General features: G+C 55.2%; 1 protein-coding gene across 1 annotated transcript in view; it reads left to right on the forward strand.

Annotated features, from left to right (window-relative positions):
• BMP7 (bone morphogenetic protein 7) overlaps nt 1-3,796 on the forward strand; it is a gene marked incomplete at its 5' end in the record, with an annotated part of 72,475 nt that extends 68,679 nt beyond the window's left edge. Inside the window, one exon of the mRNA XM_006758852.2 lies at nt 3,197-3,796. Coding sequence (XP_006758915.1) covers nt 3,197-3,346 — 150 coding nt within the window. The remainder of the gene's footprint in view (nt 1-3,196) is intronic.
• Nucleotides 3,797-15,907: the final 12,111 nt, after the last annotated feature.

The following is a 15,907-nucleotide window of genomic DNA, read 5'->3' on the forward strand; positions in this document are numbered from 1 at the left end:
CCTGCTCCCCATAGTGCCTGGTCCCCCCATAGTGCCCGGTCCCCCCAACAGTGCCTGGTCCCCCCCACAGTGCCAGGTCCCCCCCACAGTGCCTGGTCCCCCCATAGTGCCTGATCCCCCCACAGTGCCCGGTCCCCCACACAATGTCCCTTCCCCCCAAAGTGCCCGGTCCCCTCACAGTACCCAGTCCCCCCATAGTGCCCGGTCCCCCCACAGTGCCTGGTACTCCCATAGTGCCTGGTCCCCACTATAGTGCCCGGTCCCCACTACAGTGCCCGGTCCCCCCCACAGTGCCCGGTTCCCCCACAGTACCCGGTCCGCCACCATGCCCAGTCCCCCCACAGTGCCTGGTCCACCCACAGTGCCCGGTCCCCCACAGTGCCTGATCACCCCACAGTGCCTGGTCCCCCCCACAGTGCCCGGTCCCCCCATAGTGCCCGATCCCCCCCCATAGTGCCCGATCCCCAGTCACCCCACAGTGCCTGATTCCCCCCACAGTGCCCGGTCCCCCCCATAGTGCCCGGTCCCCCTCACAGTGCCCGGTCCCCCCCACAGTGTCCGATCCCCCCCTTAGTGCCCGATCCCCCCACAGTGCCCGGTCCCCCCACAGTGCCCCGTCCCCCTCACAGTGCCCGATCCCTCCCACAGTGCCCGGTCCGTCCCTTCCCCCCCCTCCCCCCCACAGTGCCTGGAAGTGGCCCACCAGGAGATTAGGATAATGAGATGGGCTGGAGAGCCAAGGCTGCTTTCAGGCTGACCTTCCATGGGGTCATGGAGGATGCAGTGATAATGAGATTCTTAACAAGGCGCCCAGCACCGATGACACAGATTACACGTTACTTTTGCTACCAAACCAACAGCAATCGCAATGAGTTAGGAACTGTTCATTAGCTTGGAATCAGGGGCTCAAGGACCTTGGTTGTCTAGCTCCCTGCCCTGAACATTGTCTGGGCCTTTCCTGACAACTGCTCACCCTCCCTGGCTTGAATGCTCCTAATGACAGGCAGCTCACTACCCAGGCCCATCCCTCTCCCACAGCTCTGTCTGTTATGGGGCTTTGTGCCTCTTTTGTTAGTGTAGGTCTCCCTCTTCCCTTGTCCCACCCCTTTCGCTGGGACCAGGCTCTGTCCTTAGGGGGGCAGCCTCTTTGTCCCGCATTGCTGGCCCAGGGCCCCGCCCCAACAGCAAACTCCAGAGCCCGTTTAGGATTGAAAGTCCCTGCGCTGGAGATGCACAGGCCCCCAGCCTACTCGGTGGCCTGGACCTGCTCCCCCGTTCCCTGAGGTCCTGCTCTGAGGACTCAGAGGTGATGGGAGTGTCCCAGGCTGGCAGGGCCACACCTCTATCCTCCGGCCCTGCCTTTGTGGCCCTGTGACCACCCACTCAGTCCTCGTTTCATCAGAGACCTCAGGCTCAGATGGACCCTCCGATTATTCTGAAATGAGGGTCATGTTTTCAAAGGGGGCGAATCCTTGTCATCCAGGAGCCCTAGTGAGAAACAGAGGGAGCGAGCTGACATCGGGGATTTGCTTTAAAGTGATTCCCAGGTGGAAAAGATGGGAAGGTTCAGATTTTAAGGCTGTGAGCAGTCATCCACAGTGCTGGCACTCCTGGTGTGTCGGAAACCTGGAATTTCCCCTAAAAACCAACAGAACCGAATCTCCAGCCTGTCCCGACTGTTGGCACGTCTGACTGCGCTGCTTTGGTTGCTGCAGTCAGTTGGTGGCCTGAGAAGAGAGGTGTTCAGTTTTCCCCAGTCCTCACTACTCCTTATTGTCTCACTCCTGGCCTCAGTCCCTCACCAGTGACACTCCTGTGGAAATGTAGGCGTTTGAGTTTGTTTACCCCCTGACCCTGGGTAAGGACACAGAAGCCCTGAGTGCGAGGGGCCGTACGCCTGAGTGACTGGCCGGCCTCGTCAGTCCCACCTTCTGGACGGCTGCTTCCTTGTTGATGTCCATCCACCCAAGTGTTTGCCCAAATTCCTTGCCTCTCGCTTTTATTGCTCAAGAGGCAAAATAGTCTAGTGCGGACTAGCCCTGCACCATGCAATACAGTCCAATTTTACATGCAGCTCTTGAGCACTTGACATACACCCAGTCGGGGTTTTTTTTTTCTCTTTCTTTTTTTAAAAAAATATATTTTATTGATTTTTTACAGAGAGGAAGGGAGAGGGATAGAGAGTTAGAAACATCAATGAGAGAAACACCGATCAGCTGCCTCCAGCACACTCCCCTCTGGGGATGTGCCCGGAACCAAGATACATGCCCTTGCCCGGAATCGAATCTGGGACCCTTGAGTCCGCAGGCCGACGCTCTATCCGCTGAGCCAAACCGGTTAGGGCAGGGGGTTTTGAAGACTTGGTACAAAAAAAGTAAAATATCTCATTAGTGACTTTTTAATGTTAAGTATATCTTGAAATAATAATATTTTTGAAATACCAGGTTAAATTAAATATGTTATTTAAATTAACATTACCTGTTTCTTTCCCGTCTTTTTAAATGTGGCTGCGGGAACTTTTAAAATGACAGGTGTGACTCTTGAATAGGACAGATCTAGCTCAGAGGTCAGAAACCTTTCCCTGAAAAGTGCCAGACGGTAAATGTTTTTCACTTTGAGAGTCATAGTTGCCATTGCTCCACTCTGCCCTCATCGGGAGAAAGCAGCCAGAGAGGCTACGTAAATGAATGGGCGGGGATGGGCGCCATAAAACTTCAGTCACAAAACCAGTCGGCTGGGCAGGGTTTGGCCTGTGGGCTGAGCCTGGTCCAGCTCAGTGGTTCTCAACTTGGGGCGGTTTTGCCCCCCAGGGATATTTAATGTCTAGCGACATGTGGATGTCATGATTGGGGTGGGTGCCGCTGACCCTCGAGCCCAGGGGTGCTGTTAAAGTCCCACAGTGCACAGGACAGCCCCGCGAGGCAGGGCGATCTGGCCCCACGTGTCTGATCTGGCCACTGACTTCCCTTGTGTGCTGCGCAAGCCTCTGTTCGGGCACGTGGGTCCCTCATCTGTGAAGCAGGGATGATTACAGAACCAAGTTAGTGACGCAGAATGTGCTCAGAATCGGGCACGCTCGGTGAGTGTCCCCTCGGTCATTTTGCCCAGGCGGCACGTGTCCCTGACACACAGAGGAGGCCAGAGAGCAAGGCCTGGCCCCTTCTCACCACGGCCCACGTCTCGCTGTGCGTTGCAGGTCCACTTCATCAACCCGGACACAGTGCCCAAGCCCTGCTGCGCCCCCACCCAGCTGAACGCCATCTCGGTGCTCTACTTCGACGACAGCTCCAACGTCATCCTGAAGAAATACAGGAACATGGTTGTCCGGGCCTGTGGCTGCCACTAGCCTCCTGGAAGGCAGGCCCTCTGGGGCCACCTTTTCTGGATCCTGCGACTCACCGCCCAGGTCCCCGGCCCACTGTGACAAGGAGCCAGGGGACCGGCCGCCTTGTGCAAGGCCTTCCCGTCCCCCTCCCCAACTTTAATGGTGCAGGAGCGTTAAGGATTTGAGAGGCAAATGGCTTTTGATCAGTTTTTCGTTGTCATCCTATGGACAAGATCCTAGAAGCTGCTGCAAGTAAAACCCAACAGGAAAAAAATTATATGAAGAAAAACTACCCAGCCACGGCCCTGCACTGACTCATTCCCGGGGCAATGAGGAGCGCCCCTCACCCAGGACCCAGCGGTGGGAGGAAGGGGCGCAGGGAGGGGTGGGCGTGTCGTGTCTGTGCTGAAGGAATGACGCGGAAGTGCCTGTAATACATGTCCCAATAAAACGAATGAATGAAAATGGTTAGGATGTTACAGATATATTTTCCTAAACAATCTGTCCGCATTTCTTGGTTTCCCCTGATTTCATAAACAGAGGCTGTGGCTGGCGGAGGGCGGGGAGGCCCCTCTCCATTCCATTTGGGTTTCGTCTGAGGTTTCCAGAGACCCAGCGTTACGTAGACTTGCCCAAACCCAAGATTCGGCTGGGAGGGGGAAGGGCAAATTCTGCTCAGAGGAAGGGGTGTGCTGATCTCGAAGGAAAAATGCGTTTCGTCATTCAGCTGGGCGTGCGATGGCCCTGCGGCCCAGCAGATGTTCGCAAGTGCTCGTCCAGTTCCCCGGCTAGGACATCTGTGTGGAGCAGAGTGGAGGACGGCAGCGTGAGCACAGAGCTGGCGGCTTGACCCTGAACTCTGGCCAAGGTGGCCCTGTTTAAAGAAGCCCCCAGGAAGCCTAGCCCTCCATAGGGCTACTCCCCACCCCCCAAGTAGGCTTGTCTGTAGTGCAGTGACCACTGCGTTCTGAAGTCTGGGATCAGTCTGGGCCATGGGCCCCTCTTCTCATGGGCAGACCCCTGAGCCCAGCGGGAGCTCTGCTGGGCGTAGGGTGAGCAGGGCCAGATCTCCAGGGGAAGGACCCTAGAGCCTCGGAGAGTGACGTCCTCACCGAGTGTCCCGATGGGAATGGCTCCTGGTGAGAGCCTTTCTCGCCAAAAAAAACTTCCCGCTGCAGCCCAGGGCTGGGGAGCACAGTCTCTCTGTGCACAAAGACCAGCATTACCCAGAAGGCCCTGGGACAAGCTCTGGTGGGACCGTTCCTCTGCCTTGATTAAGTTTGTTGCTGGAAACTTGGGGAAAACTTTTCTTTTTTACTTTCTTTTGCTTTTTCTTCTTCAGTAGCTTGGGCTGCAGCCTTCACTCTGGCTGGCCCACAGGGAAGAGTCGCTGTTTCCGTTACGTTTTATTTCATCTGTTGGCAGAGATGGGGGTTTTTGTGTGACCCCCTCTTGGTGCAAGTTTCCTCACCGCTGGTTCGCATCGTTTGTACATTGAAACGTGTAAATAGTTGTTACAGAACAAATTATTTATGTCCATCAGAAGCTCCTTTCAGACCCTCTTCCGGTCGCTTGTTTGGGACGATGAGCTTGCTTCCCTCCAACCTGCTTGTTTTCTTATTTAAGACTATTTATTAACGATCGGACCAATGTACCTTCAGCTGTTGCGTAGAGCAGTCCTCAGCGAAAATTCTGTATAAATAGACACAATAAAAAGGGTTTTGACTTTGCAATAAAAGGAGACATTCGGCTCTGGTTCCTGGGCCTGTGTATGTCTGTGTGTGTTGGTTTTTTTTCCTCTCAACTCTGGTCACTGGCGTCCCCTTGGTCTGCTAGGAGCTCTCTGCCTGGCCTCCGCCATTCACACACTGTTTATCCTCCAGGCCCGGGGAGGAAGGGGCACTCCCCAATATTCGGTGCAGCTGTGTGGGGCGCTGGGCAGGAGAGATGGAGCCCAACAACAAATGTGAACTTGGTAGGCTCGACTACAAAGATCCTTCCCTGAGTTACATGTAGCACAGCTGTCAGCAGCTGTTTCAAAGAGGCAGGGGGTAAATTAGCTGTGTTTACTGCTAACATAGTTGAAAGGTTTAGTCATCCCAATAAAATAGAGGCACAAGAAAGAAAGGAAAAAAAAAGGTGGGAGGGGCGTGTACACCCAAAAGTTTTGAGCAGCACAGGCTGCAGAGCCCACATTGTCCGGTGGTTTGAGGGCCGCTGCCAGCTCCAGGCCCCAGCTGTGGGCGGCCCACCTCGGGCCTGTGAAGCGGCCAGGGGCCACTGCCCAACCCCGCACAGAGCAGCCACACGCGTGGGACAGCCTCCTGGGTTCCTTTTCTCTTTGAAGTGCACGCTCAGGTCACCCGATGGGTATTGGAATCCCGGCCATCACTCGGCCAGGCTGCTGTCTCCTCCCTGGTGCCTCAAACAAGCGGCAGCTTTTAACAAGTTCCAGGCCCTGTGATTGCCCAACCCCTGTCATTGTCCTGATGCTCATTTGGGCTCTTGGTCTGTTTCCAGGCTCAAGACCAAAGTTGCAGACCAGGGGCCAGATGTGGCCTGCAGACGTGTCTCATTCCCTGCATGGTGTTTATACTTTTTTTTTTTTTAAGTGAGTTCATTTCCAACATGTTTTAGGAAATCAGAAAATTGGGGTGAGGGGAAAAAATCCCAAATTCTGGCTTCTCCTTGAGAAATTGGCAGGTCTGGCCTTTCTCCCTCCTGTGTAGAAGCTCTTGGCTGGAGGCAAAGAGCAGTTGTTGCCACAGTCTCCACTACTCCCTATCACCCCTCTCGCAAAGATGCACATGTGTTAAAAATTGTAGATACCTATTTATTGGTCTCTATGAAGAGTAGGAAAGTAAGAGCTAGACTGAGAGAGCCACACACTTCAGGAAAAGCTGACGACAAACCTTTCGTTCATCCCTGGCTCATTTCCCCCATTTTACACCCAGTCAGGCTCCCACAGGCCGGTGTGTGTGTGTAGCTGCTGCACCACAGAGGGCCTCATCTTTTGCCCTCCCCGGCTCCTGGTTTCTATCTCTCCCCCTCATTTCCATCTTACGGCATTTTCCGTTGCAGCTTCTCCCCATCCTGATCACAGAGCACCTGCATCAGGTAATGCTGCTCCCACCACAGGGCCTGACGTCACTGCCCTGACGGTCATGCTGAGAGGGACGAAGAGGTGAAGAAATTACTCAACACCCCCAGCTAATCACTGCTGGATCCTGGATTTGACATTTGAACCCGAAGACTGCACTTACATAGAATAAAAGTTTATTTTTCTCTCCCTTAAAAGAAGCCTGAAGGTCAGCCATCCAAGATCAGGGTGGCAGCTCAGCGGTGCCATTTGGGATCTAGTCCCTTCCCACCTTCGCCTCATGATCCAACGTGGCTGCTGGAGCCCCAGCCATCATATCTATAGCCACCCTGTATGTGCCCTTTAAGCAGCCATCCCAAAGGGTAGCCACACAATATCCACTCCTCACTAGCAGTCATATGGCCACACCTGCCTGGCTCTCCGGGGATGCAGGGGAGCCTGGGAACAGCAGTCTTTATTCTGGGTGGCCCTGTACGTAGCCAAAAATCAGCAGCCAGGGTCCTATTGCTTTGTGGAATTAGTGAAAGTGAAGAGGTTAGCAATTAGCTATGTGTATGAGTTTTCTATGACTGCATAACAGTCACCAGGAACTGGCTGGCTTGAATCAGCAGCTATTCATTACCCTTCACCCGTGAGGGTCAGCAGTGTGGGTAAGGTGTAGCTCGGGGCTCTGCTCATGAGCTCACAGGGCTGACATCAAGTGTCAGCAACTGCATTGTCTTTCAAGCCCATTCAGGTTGTTGGCCAAATCTCATTCCTACCAGATGTAGGACTGAGGTCCCCAATTCCTTGCTGGCTGTCAGCCCCGGGCTCTGTCAGCTTCTAGAGGTCAATCTCACATCCTTTCCACGCGGCCCTCGCGCACACAGCAGCTTGATTCTTCAGAGCCAGGAGACTCGCTCCTCCTTTTAAGGCTCACCTGAGTAGGGCAGGCCCACCCAGCTAATCTCCCTTGGATGAGCTCAAAGTCCATCGACTGGGGGCTTTCATTGCATCTGTGAGATCCCTTCCCATGTGGGAGTGAAGATTGTATATTGGGCAGGAATCTTGGGGTCGTCTTTGGATTCTGTTTGCACAGTAGCTAAGCTGCACTTCACAGTGGGGGTACCTGAGGGAGAGCGGACCCTGTGTCCCGGCCCCAGCCCTGTGCGCAGGCAGGAACACACCCCTCCGAGGATCCTCAGGGTTACCTCGTGCAGACATCTTCCCCTCGCCTGTGGGCCGGTTCCTCCTGGCTCAGACCCCTTCAGGACTCTGGCACCAGCCTCTCTTGGTCTTAGATGTGAGGAAATAAAAATAGAAGAGGGAAAACACAGACCTCTCCCAAGCCTTTGGAGTTGTGACAGCTGTTTGGACAGAGGCAGTGTGCACCTGGGCTGGGAACACAGCACTTCCTCCACTGGCTCTGGGTCTTGCCACCCGTCCCCGTCTCATGCACCCACCCCACCATGCAAGGCCCGCCCCGTCTCAGACACCCACACCACAATGCATGTCCCCGCCCCGTCTCAGACACCCACACCACAATGCATGTCCCGCCCCGTCTCATGCACCCACCACACCATGCAAGGCTGGGAGCTCGGCCTGTGCTAAGTGCCTGAGCCCTGAGGCATGGTCTCAGGTCACGTCACAACACCAGCACCAGGACGAGGCTGCAGGACTAAGCAGACAAGCCCGGGCACAGCCAGCTTCCCAGGCGGCCCGAGCACCACTCAGGGCCTGGCTCTGAGCAGCCTGGGTCGCCGTCTCAGAACCCACACCACAATGCATGTCCCCGCCCCGTCTCAGACACCCACACCACAATGCATGTCCCGCCCCGTCTCATGCACCCACCCCACCATGCAAGGCTGGGAGCTCGGCCTGTGCTAAGTGCCTGAGCCCTGAGGCATGGTCTCAGGTCACGTCACAACACCAGCACCAGGACGAGGCTGCAGGACTAAGCAGACAAGCCCGGGCACAGCCAGCTTCCCAGGCGGCCCGAGCACCACTCAGGGCCTGGCTCTGAGCAGCCTGGGTCGGGGTGAACGCCTGCTGCTGCAGCCCCAGATTCCGAACCTTTCGAACAAGCCCCATGACTTCATTTCGCTCTGAGCCCCTCAAGTCCACTGGGGCTTGTGCCCAGTGGACAGAGCAAGGACTTTTGTGCCAGGCCCAGGGCCCGAGTGGGTTGTGCCACAGTCACCATTCAACATGTGCACTGTGGGCACCTGCGCTCTGAGGATGGGTTCTGGGCGCGGAACACACGCCATGACCTTGGGTGCACATCCAACCACAGGCAGAGCAGGTGAGCAGGTGAGCAGTCAGGGAAGCGGGACCACGTGGAGCTGGGGGGAGGTGGCACAGGGCCCAGGAGGAGACGGAGGCACCCAGTCAGGGCCCAGGAGGAGATGGAGGCACCCAGTCAGGGCCCAGGAGGGGACGGAGGCACCCCAGTCAGGGCCTAGGAGGACATGGAGGCACCCAATCAGGGCAGGGGAGGAGGGTGTGGAAAGGAGCAAGGCAGACCAGAGAGTCCCGTGTACCTCCCAGGCCTGCAGGGCCGAGGGCAGAAGTCTTGGGGTTCTGCTTGCACAGTAGCTAAGTTGCACCGCACAATGCGGTGAGAGGGTTAGCGACACACATGGCACAGAGCAGGCAAGGGGCAGGGCCCGCAGGAGACCTGTGACCAGCAAAGGCTGCTCAGTCAGAGGGGTTCTCAGACAGGACACTGACATTTGGGGCCAGATACATCTCCATGTGAGAGGTGCCCCATGCCATGTAGGGCATATAGCCCCCATAGACGCTACCCACTCGATGCCAATAGCGCCCCTCGAACCACCTGTGTCCCCAGACCTTGCCACATGTCCCCTGGGGGCACATTGCTCTCAGTGGAGAACCACCAAATTAGACTGAGCTCAAGCCAACAGGGCAGGTGATCTCACGCATCCTCCTGCACCCCAGCCCTCTCCTCCCCCACACGCTGCTCCAGTGGCACCCCTCCTCGCAGTTCACACCGTCGCCCCCACCCCCCGGGGCCTCCTCCCTCGGGGCCTCTGCACTGCTCTGCCCCGGCCAGGAGAGCCCACCCTCAGCCACGTCAGGTCCTGTCCCCACACCCCCGGACCCCTGTTGGCCACAGCGGCCTCCACCTGGCCCTTCCTATCCTCGTCCCTCTGCTTCTCTCTCCATGATGCTCATTGCCACCCAAAAAGCAGAATGTTTTACTTAATGGTGTGGCTGTTGTCTTCTCACCCTCCGGGGAGCAGGGGTTTGGTCTGTGTGGGCCACTGTGGGTGTCCCCAGTGCCCAGCCCAGGGCTTGGCACAGGCAGAGCTTCCTGGACAAGTTGGATGAATAAGGGTCATTACTGTTATTAACAGGCCCTGCCCCAGTAGCTGACGACCTTGGAGAGGCTTCACCCCTGTGCCTCCCCCCTTTGGCCAAGGGCAAAGCGGGCTCTGTCGGCTCCTCTGGGCAGCGCCTTGGCAGCTGGGCAGCCGTGGGGGTCACCAGGCCACGTTTCCCAGGTACCCAGCAGTGAGTGCCCGCTGCCTCTCACCGAGCCCGGCAGCTCTACGCCCTCCACTCCGGGGAAGGGGCGCCTGGGGGAGATGGGAACGAGGAGCTGGCCTTGCATCCTGCTCTCTTTCCCAAGCTCATGTCATCATTCGATGCCACAAGCACACCACCTAGCAGCATGCTGATTCCCAGAAGTCTGTGTGTCGGGTGGGGGTGAAGGTGGCGGCAGGCGGGGCTGCAGACGCTGGCTGCCCTTTGCCCAGAGGCCCAGACCTCGTAGGTGACCCTCGATGGTGCACGTCCTAATTAAGTTATAGAAATGCTGAATAAAAATGGTTTCAGTTGCTAAGGCCAGCAGAGAGATGGCATACTTGAGCCCTGACCCTTTCTAAGCGGATCCAGACCCAGGATCTCTCCATTTTAGGAGAAGTCGTCTTGCCCACTTCGCCCAGCCCAGAGTTGGAGCGCCACGGCCTGGCTCCTTACCTGGCACCACACCTCGCCTGTGATGGGCGGTCACGCAAAGGTGCCCTGAGGGGCTGGAAATAGTCCTTGCTCTGAGCACCCTCCTTCCCAGCCGCCCTTGGAGAGGGCGGTTTTCCGGCTCGATGGCGCCTCTCCAGCCCCCCAAGAAGCCCTGGCCTTCGTTCGCCCCTTGTTGAGTGCGTCGATGAGGGAAAGGCTGACAGATGGCCGGGGCCCATCCCATCCGGTCCTTCTGAGTGGTCCCTAAAAAAACACCATTAGTGGGGCCCAGCGGAGGCTCCTTATCTTCGCAGCGGGCCTGCTGATAACGCTGGCGGTGCTCGCAAAGCCTGGGCCAGACGGGGTGGCCACCGCAAGGTCTTTGCTTCCCATCAGCCTGGTGACCTTTGGGTATAAATAGTCCCTCGGGTCGAGGCCGATGGGCAGGTGTGGTGTTGGGGGCGGAGCTGGCGTGCCTGGTCCTGGACACCCCCTGACACTGTGTGCACAGGCCGGCCGCTGCTGGGTCCTCAGCCGGCGGACTCACCACATATGGCTTTCCGGCTTCGCCAGCTGAGACCTCTCGTCCCTGCCGCCGGCTGTGGGGCGCTCACCTTGAATGTCCTGCTCAAGCCTTTGTCGGCTGCCTATGGCTCACCATCCCAATGCCACCCTGGCTGTAACATTGATTATTCCTCCTCCTGGATTTGGAAATTAGGAACGCCAACAGGGAAAGGTGACGAACTGCCCAGAAGCCCCACCCGGGCCCCCCGATGGAAACACCACACAGGTGCACCCTCCCGTGTCCTGCAGGTAAATGTCTGCCTGGGCCTCTCCACACTTGGACTCACTCTCCGTCTGTGCCCGGTGCTGTGCCGGAAGTGGGACACGGGCAGGAAAAAAGATGGATGAGGCCCGCTCTCCCGCCTCCCGCCTCCCACCAGACAGGGAGGACACAACCAGCCGTGGAACCAAGCAGGCAAGTGACACACACAAGCAGAGAACATGGCAACAGCAGCGACAGCAGCCAGGGACCCGGGGGAGTCGCCGAGGGCATGGCGCTGCCAGGGCTGCTTCAGGATGGCTCTCCAGACATGGCGTCTCCAAGAAGGTGACGTTTCAGCTGGGACAGGACAACAAGGGGAGTCACCATTAGCCCAGCCCCCATGGCTCCCGGAACCAGGGAAACAGGATCAGGACTGTGTGGCCCTTCCCCGTTTTCTACTGAGCTCTGAGCGGCGGCAGGAAGGCACACACTCGGCAAGTGGCCATTCAGAGTAATGGTCTCTGCACCTGGACAAATCCACAAACAGCACCACAGTCCCCTGCGCCCCTTTCCAGCCATCACCCTGCCCCAGGGTGACCTTGGCCTGGAAGCCTCACTCTGTAGAGTAAGCAGGTCAAACTCGCGGCCTGCGGGCAGTATGCAGCCCAGACAATATAACGGTATGTAAGAAACGTTTTAATAAAAATTTTGTAACTTAATCTTCACAATATCCTATTATACATAATCCTATATAATAAAAGGATAATATGCAAATGACCAAACAGCCGAACGACCAGTCTCTATGATGCGCACTGACCACCAGGGGGCAGACGCTCAACGCAGGAGCTGCCCCCTGGTGGTCAGTGCATTTCCACAGGGGGAGTGCTGCTCAGCCAGAATCCAGGCTCACGCTGGCAAGCACAGCAGCAGTGGTGGGAGCCTCTCCCGCCTCCATGCAACACTAAGGATGTCCGACTGCGAGAGGGCACAGGCGGGCTGAGGGGACACCCCCCTCCAGTGCACGAATTTTGTGCACCGGGCCTCTAGTTATTAATAACGAACTACATTCACTAATGACTGATTACTATAATCGTGTTGCATTCATTTCCCTTACGCGCCTTACACGCAGGCACACAATTTCTCTCCACTAATACCAGCAGCGAATATTTTAGCAGCCAATTGCCATGTCATTAGTCTTGGACTGAATTTTGTTAAAATGTTCTATTATTTTATGTTAACGATGACTCATTTATTTCAGCCCTTTGTATTCAGCATATCTCTATCGAAATAAACCTACATTTCTATGAAAATTGAAGCTTTTATTTTGTTTGGCCCACATAAAAATAACCTTATGTATTTGGCCCGTGTTAGCCTTTGAGTTTGACATGCTTGCTGTAGATTGTTGTATGTTTTAGAAAGTTATGCAACCAAAACAGTATGACACGATTTCTTGTGGGTGTGGCCACTGTTCCTCGCAGTATGTTTGTGAGGTTCCCCCTCGTGGGTTTCATTGTACTTCACTCATTTTCATTGCTGCAAACACTCCATTATGTAAATGTAGCAACTATGATGGTCCATTCTCCGTCGATGGGCATTCGGTGGTTTCCACTTCCTGTCTATGAGGAAACGCTGCTGTGCACGTCCATGCACGTGTCCTGGTGGACACACGAAGGTGGCCGTGTGGTCTCCACTCCGTGGGCTGGGCAGCATGGCCCAAGGCACAGGATTGGTGAGCTGCCGAACTGTTCTGTGAGGCGGTCCAACCTACATCCTCACCTTCTGAGAAAGACCGTTTGCCCTGCGTCCTCCCAGCCTTGATCCTGTCTGTCTTTTTCTCTCGTCTATTCTGAGGAGTTATTCCATTTTGTAATTTAATTTAATTTTTTTTGAGAAGGATCCACAACCACACAAAAGTATCTGGGGACAAGGTCAGGACCAGACAGACAAGAGGAAAGCTCTCGGCCTGTTGCTGGTCCCTGCATGGCTGCCCTCAGGGCTGGGCGCTGCTCTGGGAGTTTCCATCATCCTGGAAGGGAGATGCTGTGATCGGCACCTAAACTCTGTGAGGGCCACCCGTACCCAGAGGCCAGCTCTCCCCACCCACACAGAGGCTCCGGCAGGCGTAGCGACGGCTCAGGGGACGGGAATTTGGCCAGAGAGGGTGACTGGTTAGGAGCAGGGCCCCGGTTCCCCCACTCCACCCTTGCTCCTCTCCCTGGTGCTATTTCTCCCATGAGGGTGCTCCCCCTCCCCAAGTTAGGGGAGACCAGAATGACTCGACTCCCGCAGACCAGCGATCATCTCCTGTGTCTTGGCCACTGACCCAGGCTTTGAACACCACCGGGAGTGGGGGGCGCCCACCACCTGAGAACCTGAATGGGAACCAGGCAAACCAGCCTCTTGCCCAAACCTGTATGTGGATGAATGAAAACAAAATCAAGTGAGCTCATTGGTCACCTACCGAGCACAGCCTGAGAGAGGACATAGCAATTGCCTCGCTCATGGGCCACTCCGGCCGCCCGAGCCACCTGATGGTTCAGGTGAGGAAGTCCCTCACTCCGCTCAGTGGGTCCTGGCTCACCTGGCCCGGCAGCTCTCCGCCAAGCCACCAACGCTGGGGCAGCTGTGGAGAGGACCACGACGTATGGATGTATTTAGGATTTATATATAGATGGGCTGCTTCCCGAAAAAGGTCTTGTGGGAGACTTAGCAAAAAACTGAAAGGCATGGAAAAGAGGAAGATTCAAAATAAAATTGGAGGGAGAGATTTTTCAGAGGCCCAGGGAGGTAGGTGGTGGCGGTCGCCTGGGCTGGGACACCACGGACATGTTGCAGGGCTGGTGGGTATCTGAGGACAATGCTGACTCTGGGGGGCGGGCCAGAGAGAAAAGAACTGGCCCCTTGCTAGGGACCAACCATCTGGTTTGCCCCAGACTGACGGGTTTCCTAGGCATGCGCACATTTCTGTGCCAATGCTGAGTGAGTCCCGGGCCACCTGGGTCGCCCTCACCCATGGTGACATCACTTGAGCTGCTGAATTCAGCTGCACTGAACGCAGGCCACAGATTCCTTTTATTATTATACTAATGAATTCCTTTCATTATCCGCCCCCTGCCCCCCATAGAAAACTGTCCTTTTGTTACCATTTAGCTTCCATCTTTATTTGTTCAGAGGCAAATAGTAAGTTAAACTGTAATACAAGACTCATGGTAGAAAGCAGATGCTCACTCTCTCTCCAGCACTGGGCCGACCTCGGTCCACATCCAGGTCGGTCTCTGTAATTTGAAATGTATTGTACTGGGCACTTGATGGGCGCTTTAATCTGGGCACTAGTGCCTCTAGAGCAGTGGTTCTCAACCTGTGGGTCGCGACCCCGTTGGCGGTCGAACCTCCTTTTCACAGGGGTCGCCTAAGACCATCCTGCATATCAGATATTTACATGACGATTCATAACAGTAGCAACATTACAGTTATGAAGTAGCAACGAAAATAATTTTATGGTTGGGTCACGACATGAGGAGCTGTATTTAAAGGGCCAGAAGGTTGAGAACCACTGCTCTAGAATAAACCACTTTTCTTTTTACCCTTTTAGCTCTTTCTTCTATTTCAAAATCGCATGCCCCGATTATTCTTTCTTGATTTCCCATTTTAGACACTATTCCTGGTCCTCTCCTACAGAAAGTGAGGGCTGGGAACCTTACCCTGCCTCCATAGGCAGACGTGTCCTCCCAGCAGCTCTGAATCCATGGGTCCTGACCTGAGCCGGGATTATTGCTTAGTGTTTACATATGGCGGCCATGAAGGACCAGTCGCCTCTCCATCAGGCAGTATTACTGTGGCATCATTTCCTTTCTTGTCTGACTGTTCGTTTTTCCTGGAGTTTGTGATTGCCTTTAGAAAATACTCTGCTTCATTTTCCCTGGATTCACCATAGTCTTTGTTCAATTCTCCAAAAAAGCCCTAAATTTTTTCTCATCGCAAACATATTAGGTAATCCCGTGGATGCTTTTCTAGGTTTGCTTTGGTTTGGTGTTTAAGTTATTCCTCCCACTTCCTTCTCAGTGGCTTCCAGGCCTGCTGCGCCTTGGGCAGTCCCCTCACACCCTCCTGGAAGTTGTGGGTCGCCATTCCTGGACCCCACGCCTTCCTCGGTCATGGGTTATGTGGTCGGGTGGCAGGTCTCCGGGAGCTGCCTGGGAGGAGCTACACGGGAGGCACCGTGTGAACCTTCTAATGCCCGAGAACATCATGATTCTATCTCCAGCCTTCGCTGGTCAGCCCAATACAGAATCCGAGTCGAGAAGCAGGTTCCTGCCAAGGCTTGGCGGCTCCCCAGGCTTGGCTCGGGCTCCCAGAGCTGCCGTCTTCCCACTATTGCGGTTAAGAAGTTCTGATTCCTGCTCACAAGTGTATGGCTTTCCCCCCTTCTCTCTCTCTCCGAACACTTGGCGTGTCTTTTTCAACTCCAGTTTCTGTAAGTTGTTGAATGCTCTGCTAACTTCTCCCTCCGTTCGATGTCCGCTTTCGAAAAAGCCTGCCAGTTGGAAGAGGTGACCCAGGATGGAACCTCTAATTTTCTTATCTCTCCCTTCTAGTTTTTCATCTGCAGGTTTTTATGCCAAGTTTAGGGATATTTTTTCACCTTTATCTCGAAGCTACTGACTCTCTCGTTACAGTTTTATAAGGGCACATTCTTGCTTCTGGAAGGCTCCTCTTTATTTTAAAACGTTGCATTTTCTCCTCACTTCACAAGTGT

Source organism: Myotis davidii, unplaced genomic scaffold (assembly GCF_000327345.1).
Source record: "Myotis davidii unplaced genomic scaffold, ASM32734v1 scaffold75, whole genome shotgun sequence".
Taxonomy (NCBI): Eukaryota; Metazoa; Chordata; class Mammalia; order Chiroptera; family Vespertilionidae; genus Myotis; species Myotis davidii.